Source organism: Brachyhypopomus gauderio, chromosome 7, assembly GCF_052324685.1.
Source record: "Brachyhypopomus gauderio isolate BG-103 chromosome 7, BGAUD_0.2, whole genome shotgun sequence".
In the NCBI taxonomy this organism is placed as follows: Eukaryota; Metazoa; Chordata; class Actinopteri; order Gymnotiformes; family Hypopomidae; genus Brachyhypopomus; species Brachyhypopomus gauderio.
This window is the reverse complement of record NC_135217.1, coordinates 12,128,775-12,138,763: the sequence shown is the minus strand read 5'-3', so window position 1 is coordinate 12,138,763 and position 9,989 is coordinate 12,128,775. Positions and strand designations below refer to the sequence as shown.

The 9,989-nt window shown below is 44.4% G+C and overlaps 1 protein-coding gene across 1 annotated transcript; it reads left to right on the top strand.

Moving 5' to 3' along the window:
- Window positions 1-5,655: 5,655 nt before the first annotated feature.
- LOC143518894 (uncharacterized) lies at window positions 5,656-7,954 on the top strand. Its single transcript, XM_077011770.1, has 5 exons — window positions 5,656-5,745; window positions 6,151-6,466; window positions 6,691-6,724; window positions 6,837-6,896; window positions 6,990-7,954. Exons 2-5 carry the CDS (start codon window positions 6,281-6,283, stop codon window positions 7,415-7,417), a joined length of 708 nt encoding a protein of 235 aa, XP_076867885.1. The 5' UTR covers window positions 5,656-5,745; window positions 6,151-6,280; the 3' UTR covers window positions 7,418-7,954.
- Window positions 7,955-9,989: the final 2,035 nt, after the last annotated feature.

The window sequence follows — 9,989 nt, the reverse complement described above, 5'->3', positions numbered from 1 at the left end:
GTGAGTGGGTAGACTGGTCGGAACAATTTGAAATGGCCGCGGAGGTAAATGGCTGGGACGATGTGTTTAAATTAAAATTTATGTCTCTGCTTTTGACTGGTAGGGCTAGGGATATATATAGCGGACTTACAATGGATGAGAAGGGTAGTTATCAAAGTTTGAAAACAGCCTTAACAAAATGTTTCCAACCCTGTGATAGTGCTGAGTGGAATAGAGTGAATTTTTTAAGTAGGAAACGGTTGCCTCAGGAGACTGCAAGAGAGTATGGGAATGCTCTTAGACGTTTAGTTGTTAAAGCCTACCCTTCTGTTGGTACAGCAACACAGGATCTCCTTGCTCAGGACCAGTTTATTGCTAATGTTGGGCCAGCAGATATACGTATCCAGTTACGCACGGCCAAACAGCAGACATTAGAGGAGCTTATTAATATCGCCTCGGAATTAGAACTTATACGGGAGTTAGAGCAGTGCCCTACTAGACAGCCCACACAAGTGCTGGCTAATACAACAACTGTCGTAGACTCTCAAATGCACACACTTTTAGGGGTGGTGGAGGGCCTTAGACAGGAAGTGAGAGCACTGCAAGACACCGTTAAAAGTCTTCCATTGAGTAATAATGGGGGTTTTGGGGGCCCCCGAGGATCTGAGGGTCGTGGTCAGGGGCTTACCATGGCAGATAAATCACCAGAACGAGGCGGTTGTTGGGAATGTGGGTGCAACCGACATATTAGAAGGGATTGCCCTTATGCGAAGGGAAACTAGAGGGGGCTGGTTTAGTAGGCCCAATGCCCGCCCCCTCTGACTTACCCAATCAGGGCCTGCTTTTGGTTACCCCCCCAGGAGATCAGGGTTTAGGGGTATATGTTTCAGCTACGGTTGGGGGTTATGAGAAACATCTTTTAGTAGATACTGGGGCGCAGGTGTCTATTATTTCCAAACGGATGTGGTTAGAGATTACGGGGGGTGAGTCTGATCTTCAAAATTATGAGGGTCGAGTAGCTGTAGCCAATGGGGGGGAGATGGAAATTTTGGGAAAATGGCAGGTAGTGTGTCAGTTTGGGGCCCTTGCTTTAGTGGTAGAATTTCTGGTTGCTGATGTACCTTTGGGAATTCTGTTGGGGATTGACTTCCTTCAAAAATATAGTGTTGTCATTGATCTGAGGGAGAAACAGTGTACAGTTATGGATAAGAAGTTGCCCTTATTGTTGAGACAAGGGGGAACCCATCTTTTCTCTGTTTCCGTCCATAACGATGTTGTGGTCCCTCCTCGAAGTGAGATAATAATTTCTGGGATCGCGGAGGGTTTGTTTGGGGACTATGGGGAGTGTATGTTTGAGCCATCACCTTCGGCACAGGGGGCCCTTATGGTTGCCAGGGTAGTTTGTCAAACTCGGCAGGGTTTTTTGCCAGTTAGGGTACTTAATGTGGCAGATAGTGCCCAGGTGCTGAAGCAGGGCATGACCCTGGGTACCCTGGATACTGCCATTAGAGTAGAAGGGGCCAAGAGGATACCGGGGGTAGACCCAGAGACCCGTAGTGATGGTTGGACGGTAGATAACTTGGTTAGACAGTTAAAGTTGGAGGAGAGGGGTTTTACTGGGAGTCAGATGCTTGCAATAAGGGAGCTGCTGGGGAATAATTTCTCTGTATTCAGTCGAAATGAGGTGGATTTGGGGAGAACTCATTTAACGCTGCATGAGATTGATACTGGGGTAGCTAAGCCCATTAAGTTAGCACCTCGAAGGGTGCCATTACATCTGCAGCAGGAGGTAGGAGATCATATTAAGGGAATGCAGAGAGAAGGTATTATCCAACCCTCTTGTAGTCCATGGGCAGCACCTGTGGTCCCGGTGCGAAAAAAGGATGGGGGTCTCCGCTTTTGCGTTGATTATCGAAAATTGAATGGGGTTACCCGGAAGGATGCGTACCCCCTACCCCGGATCGATGATGCTTTGGACAGTTTGGCTAGTGCTCAATGGTTTAGTACACTTGACTTGGTAAGTGGTTACTGGCAGGTGGAAGTAGCACCAAAAGATAAAGCGAAGACAGCATTTATTACCAAGCATGGACTGTTTGAGTTCAATGTGTTACCATTTGGGTTAACAAATGCACCGAGCACGTTTCAACGATTAATGGACCTAGTATTGGCTGATCTGCAGTGGACTACCTGCTTGGTTTACTTAGATGACATCATAGTGTTTGGTAGGAACTTTGGGGAACATCTGAGTAGGTTGGGGGAGGTTTTGTCAAAGCTAAAATCTGCTAATTTGAAAGTGAAGCCTGCCAAATGTGATTTGTTTTCTACCAAGGTACAGTACTTGGGTCATGTCATCTCTATGGAGGGAGTGATGGCTGATCCTAAGAAGGTGGAGGTAGTGAGAACCTGGCCAGAGCCGACTAGCCAGACAGAAGTGCGGAGTTTTTTAGGGCTGGCTTCCTATTACCGTCGGTTTGTCCGGGGGTTTGCAGAGGTGGCTCGGCGTCTACACCAATTAACTGAAAAGGGCAAGAAATTTCATTGGGATGAGGCTTGTCAACAGTCTTTTGAACAGTTGAAGGTCTGTCTTGTAACTGCCCCTATTTTGGCTTACCCCGATCCTAAGAAGACCTTTATCCTGGATACTGATGCCAGTGATTTTGGGATTGGGGCGGTGTTATCGCAGGAAGAAGATGGGGTGGAGAGGGTCATAGCATATGGTAGCCGAGCGCTCTCTAAAGCCGAACGGAGATACGCAACTACGAAGAAAGAGCTACTGAGTATGGTGGTGTTTACAAATTATTTTAAGCATTACCTCTTGGGAAGGGAGTTTGTTTTGAGGACAGACCATAATTCATTACGTTGGCTTCATAACTTCCAGGGTTTAGAAGGGCAGTTAGCTAGATGGGTGGAGCAGTTGGCAAATTTTCAGTATCAGATTGTCCATCGGCCGGGACGTCAGCATGTGAATGCTGATGCCCTCTCCCGAGTGCCATCCTTACTGGCAACTGTTGAACCTGAGTTGAAAGACCAAGGAATGCCGGTTCTTAGTGTGATTAGAACAGGTGGAGGTGGTAAAGAGGTCCCAAAGGTACAGGTGGTACAACAGTTTAATGGGGGGGAGGCTATTGAACCAGAATTGGGTGATATAATTTTGGCCCAACAGGCTGATCCAGAGCTGGGTCTCCTGTTACGGTTGATTGGGACAGCTCAGGGAGTGGAAGTTGTGCAGCAAAATCCCTCACTGCAGAAATATGTTCCGGTATGGAATCAGCTACATGTGCGAGGGGGACAACTGGTACGAGTGGCCCCATCATGGCAGTTGTTGCCTGCGGTAACGCAGTTGGTTCTCCCGAAAAGTAGGGTTTCTATGGCTTTAACTATGTTACATAATGACCCCATGGGTGGACATTTGGGGATGCAGAAGTTAAAGGAAAAAGTGAGAGCCAGGTTTTACTGGCCGGGATGGGGGGGGGGGATGTAAAAAGGTGGTGTAGGGAGTGTAGTGATTGTGCATCGCGTAAAGATGCTGGCTCAGCCCCTTGTGCCCCCCTCATACCTTCTGTTACTTCTAGGCCATATGAAAGGATTGCTTTGGACATTCTTGGCCCCCTTCCAGAAACTATGCAGAAGAAACGTTATATTTTAGTTATTGGGGACTATTTTTCTAAATGGACGGAAGCGTTTCCCATACCCAATCAGGAGGCTAAAACAGTGGCCAAAGTGTTTACTGAAGAATGGGTCTGCAGGTATGGGGCTGCGCGGAGTATACACACAGATCAGGGGAGGAATTTTGAGTCCCGTCTGTTTAGAGAACTGTGTCGGTTATTGAATATGCACAAGTCACGCACATCACCGTATCACCCACAGTCAGATGGGATGATTGAACGCTTTAATCGTACTCTTTTGTCAATGTTGTCCCTATTTGTAGAGGCGAATCAACAAAATTGGGATACACTTTTGCCGTTCGTAATGGTGGCTTATAGGAGTAGTGTGCACGCCAGTACGGGGTTTAGTCCCTATAAAGTAATTTTTGGAAATGAAATTGTGTTGCCGGTTGATGTCCTCATGAATTCGGGGCTACAAGAAAAGTTTATGACGACGGAGGAGTATGTTGCTAGGATGGAAGGTATTTTATCTACTGTTTGTGAGGCCGTTAAGAAGCATCAAGCTAGGGCGTCGGAGGGGCAAAAGAAGAATTTTGACATGAAAGTTAATTTTCAGTATTATTCGGAAGGGGAGCTGGTTTGGGTGAGGAACGAGGCTAGGAAGAGGGGGGTTAGTCCGAAACTGCAAAGACGGTATCGGGGGCCTTATAGAGTTTTGGAGAGGGTTTCCGATGTGTTGTATCGGCTTCAGAGTGAGGAATTGGGTTCGGAAATGGTGGTCCATTTTAATCGCCTAAAACCCTATGTTGCACGGTCATGTCCAGCTACCGTAGACCACTGGGATGGTGGGGGAGAGAGATCCCCCATAGCGGTGCCTAACCTGCAACAACCATCTAGGAGGACCAGAGTGCACCCCACATGTAAATATGGGAATATATGGACATTTAGGAGGTCTGAGCAGTCATCTGCATCCAGCGCCCCGGCCGCCCGCCCGTCGTCCGGCTCTGCGTCCAGCGCCCCGTCCGCCAGCCCTGTGTCCGGCCCTGCGTCCAGCGCCCCGGCCGCCAGCCCTGCGTCCAGCGCCCCGGCCGCCAGCCCTGCGTCCAGCGCCCCGGCCGCCAGCCCTGCGTCCAGCGCTCCTGCCGCCAGCCCTGCGTCCGGCTCTGCGTCCAGCGCCCCGGCCGCCAGCCCTGCGTCCGGCTCTGCGTCCAGCGCCCCGGTCGGCAGCCCTGCGTCCGGCGCCCCGGCCGCCAGTCCAGCGTCCGGCTCTGCGTGCAGCGTCCCGGCCGCTTGCCAGGCGTCCAGCTCTCCGGTTCCTGTTTCAGTGACCGGTATTTCAGGTCATTTGGATGTGCCAGCTCCAGGTCCGGCGATATCACCGGACCCTTTGATGTTGCCCCCTAGACATGAAACTAGCGACTTGGAGGATAGTACAATCTCTTTACGCCCAGGGGCTTTGGGGTGGGCTCAGGACCCTCGACCCAAGCGAATTTGTAGGCGCCCAAGATGGGCCAGTGATTTTGTGTTTCAGTGACTCGGGGACGAGTCTTTTGGGAGAGGGGGGAATAGTGTGATGAACGTAGAGAAAGAGGGTGGGTTGATTAGGGGGAGGGGTTTAGTGGGATTTAAAACGGAAGAGAGATTACGGGGGGGAGAGGACGACGCTTTGTTTGGGACTGGACTGTTCTGTGAATCCGGATTGTGTGGGTGCACTCTGAGGGACTGTGTCGAGATTAAAGAGAACGCGGACACGACTTGGAGGCTTTGGAGGTGTTCGCGACGTACCAGAGGAATCTGAGAGACTGCTGAGTGTTACGCGATGTGTGTTGGTTAACGTGCTGAACGAAGACATCCGACTCCACAGCTACACGGGGGGGTCTTGACGGCCACCCGAACGAGGGAAGTTTGTAGAAGGTTTATCAGGCTCGTCCGGACCATACCGGAGGAAAAAAGGTGGTGGCAGCTATTTAAATGATCCAGTGGCTTAGAGCCCTCTAGTGGCAGTAAGCGGGAATCTTACGTAACTAGCTACATAGAGAGAAGGATAAAGGGGGTTCGTTACAATACGTTTCCCTGCGTCAAATATGCAGTTGATAATGACAAAAGCATTCAATTGGAATTTATTTCCTAAAGACATTAGTTTAGCAGAAAGGTTCTTCAGGTAAATAATCGTTTTATTATTCTCTTTTGATAATGTGAAGCATTTTTTAAAAATCCAGTAGCTACTTTTCGCGTGAAATGCTTCTTTAAGCAGCACAATTCTTTTGAATAACATCTTTAAATAACCAAAACAGTCATGAGTTTTAGTGGTTTGGTGATTGTACAATATGACGAAACACTCGAGATATTTTATGTACTGATCTAAGTTCATTACGATTTGAAATATAAGCTGCATACAGTCTACTGATCATAAGTTCTTTCTTTCATATTCCCATGTTGCAATCGAAAGAACACCTCCAACAATTCCTTAACGTCTGGAATGTGCATGCAGGATGTGGAAGTCGTAGTTATTGTAATACGTTTTGTTTGTGTCCTTCCTATTTGGTCATCGAGATTTCCCCTTTAGATGTAGAGCTTTGGCTGAAGGGCAGGGCTGGATTGATATCGGGGCGGTCCATGTTGCGATACCGAAGCGTATAAAGAATTAGCAGTCAAAACGACAAATCGACAAAGAGATATTACCAGCACCCTGTTAGATGGCAAATACCAATAGCGGCGATTGTGAGATGGCGAATGAACAAGGAGATATGGTCCTAGTACTGATGCAGCACGTCCGAGAGATGAAGCGACAGGAGACCCGGTCCCGCTGGGCAACAGGATTCCTGCTTCTAATTTTCTTCGCTACTTTCCTTTGGCTACAGGTCTCTGTGAACGCAACCAAGGTACCTAAACTTGTTGCCAAGTCCCATCTCGTGTTGTCAGTAAATAACACCGCTGATGTAGCTGTAGACTGAAGGGTAATGTGTTTGAATCCACTAGTTTACTTTTGTTTTGGACTGACGCTAGGTTTTATTGCTTGTTTTGTTTTGTTTTGTTTTTACTAGTATGAAAAATATGTTTGTCAGTTACACAAAAATTAATATTACCATTTTCTGATACATTCTAGGATACACCCATTCAGGAGCAACAGGCAGACAACCGTAAGTTTTACCTTAAACCTTGGCATTGATTGTTCTACATAGATACAGCAAAACCTTGTTTTGTCATGTACATTTTATATACACTGTGTAAATGTAGTTTGTTTTTTAACAGGTGTAGCAGGTGTAAACGCGCAGTTCGCTCATTCAACGAAACCCTCCGTACATCTGCAGAGTAAGCAACTCTGTTCAGTCATTACTTGTGTTACATGTGTACGTGTGTGTATTTAGTCTGACCAATATATGATTTTGTCTTTCTCTTTTAAAGTCTCAAGCAAACAGAATGCTGTTATTGTCAAGCAGAATGAGTCTTACGTTATCCAGTGGATAAGGCAACGAGGCTCTAAATTATACATTTTGACAGACAGCAACACATCTCTTATCATCCCCAGAAAGGGGCAATACTTTCTCAATCTGAGAGTATATTACCGTATACCTGAGGGTTATTGTAAGGGTAAAGACCTTTTACCTTTGTATAATAGCATTATGCAGTACCATTCTAACTACCCCGATTGGAGGAATGTAATAGAAAACACAGAGACAATGCATTGTGAAAACAATTGGTACCAGTCTGTTGATCTACACAGAGTGGTAAATCTACAAGCAAATACTGAGATCAAAGTTAGAGCAAACGCAAATAATTATGGGCTTATCAGCCTGCACACCTACTTTGATGTCACCTGTCTAGGACGGTAGCTGGGTTTGTGTTTAATCACATATTGGTGTCAATGGGTATCAGTTAATTGGTTTGGTTAAGCAGTTATGCCTATATTTCCAGGTTTATATTTATTAAATTAACTGTTCTCAACTATTTATTAATTACTTAAACTAGCTTTTGAAGCACTAATCTGCATATTAGCAACAGTGAAAACCAAAGACAAGTAGTAGCTAATAGCCAGTAGCTAACCTGCTGATTTATTTGAATGACACTTGTATTTGTTTCCTTGTTTGTTTGTTCTGATAGAGTTGTTCTTGTGAACCACACTATATAAACTGTTATTAAATAACATGATTGCATGCATACTAAGTATCAATAAGAAATTCACATGTAGAATATGGTTTAGAAAGTAGATAAAAGAAGGGATTCTGAGTTTTTAATGATGGGAGATTGAATGGGTTTCATAATGTTGCCAGCAGGTATGGCCTATTAAAATGTTTTATGTTAAAACTTACTTTTATGCTGATGTTCCATTGTAATGAAATGTGTGGGATTCATTAAACTGCTTTTTAAAATAATAACTGGAGTCCTTTTCCTTCTCTGTCCTTCACCAACTGCTGCTCCAGTGTGAAGTCATTTTTCATAGGAAAGATTCATAAGATCCAATTATGCTTTTATATTGATTATAGCAGCAGTTGCGGCAATTGCTGGAAAGTAATGTAATTTCAGGGTACCAAAATAAACATATTCTATGGATGATTTCCTTTTTTTTCTGACAAGATTCTTCTGGGCTTGATTCAGTCCATTTGAATGACCAGTGGCCTCAGCAACAAGTGTAGGGAGCTTTTTGAAGGCTTATGTCATACTTACTCTTGTAATGAGACTCCAGGTTTGGGGTGGACACAAAATAATAATAACAATAAACCAAACAAAACAATGTGGTGTGAGGACATTAACATTCACTTTAATTGCTGCTGGACTGCACTGCTGTTCACAGTCACACCAAAACATATGAATCCCCATTCATTCATTTATTCCATGGGATTCTAAATGAGCGTAGATGAATTATTTTCTCCACTGCTGCCATATACTGGTACTGGTAATGCAAACGTGTCATTAATTAAATGTCCAGTAACATTAAAATGCTCTGCCACTGGAAACGACAATTCCTTTATTCTGGTGGCGTGAAGGAGTTCAGTGAAATGATCAGCAAACCATGTATTGGTGAACAATGTTCAGCTGATTACAGCTACAAGAAAAAGTGAACCTTATGATGGATTTACTTGAACTTCAGCATTGTTTGCTAATAAAATATGGTCTATAAAATATGATTATCCAATTGAATATTATAGACAAAAAAATGTGAACTAGAGTAATAACACAAACAACTATACTGTTCATGTCACGCATCAGAATCAGAATCTTTTATTTGTCAGGAATTAAATGTACAAGGATTTCTTCTGGTGCATGTGTTGGCATACAGTATTGTGCAAATGTCTTAGGCCACCATTAGATTTGGTGTTTTAGCAATGTTATAATGACAATTTCTCAGTCTCTTTATTAAGAGACAATAAAAATACGGGAAATTTGATCACAAACCTTTTACGAAACACCTTTCTTATAAGAAAATGGCTTTTGCAGCAAAGCTCAGTATTTAGTCTGACCTCCCTTGGCACTAAGCACACGTTGAACTCTATTAAGCTAGTGTGAGACCACAGAGGCCCCCTGCTGGCCGCCCCTGTCAGCAGCGGCAGTAATCCATGTTGTCTTGTTGCTGTTTGCATTGTGTCTGTCCCTCAGGTGAGCATGCCCATTAAGGAGTTGCCCACCTGAGGATCGTTTGTCCATCTATATAAATATATACACGACTGTTGGTTATTGTATCCTTAATTTGGATTGTGTCACAGATTTTGCATTTATCCATTAAATCCTCTATTTTCCCTGAGACTGCGTGATTGTTTGCTTCTTTTTTTGTTGCACTCCCTCATCCATCACAGCCAGGCTTCTTTCAACACCTCCCAGAGATCTGCTATTTCCTGCTATTGCTCAAGTCAAGTATAAGCAGAGGTCACACTAAATACCTCTAAGCACAACGACCCACTTGCCTGAAGCTGAAGAGATGCTGGGTGATGAAACATTTGGTGTAGGTGATTGCTGTCAAAGGGAGATCGACAAGTTATTAAGTTCAAGGGTTCACTTCTAGGGTTTTTCTAGCCTCCAGTGTGGATATTTACACTCTGTACTCAATAAAAGACACGGACGGTACAGCAATCACAAATAATTGTGGTTTAGTCATTTTTGCCATTGTTTTTTTTTTTGCAAATATACATGTCTGAGCAAGGAAAGAATGGATAACTCCTGCAGCAGTGCATGAGCAAGAATTGGGATGGTAACAATTAATGATTTCATGCTAGTTATTTTAGTAGCTGTTTTAATTCATATACATGTAGTTAATCTAGAGTGAATGCAGGCTATAGTGGCAATTACTATTTTCCCTTTGATATGCATGTCTTTTATGCTCTTATCAGTAGGAGATTAGTAGCTTCTTAAAAATAAATAATATGGGCTCATGTGGTCTTTGTATCATCCTGTTTTATTTGTAGAGTTGCT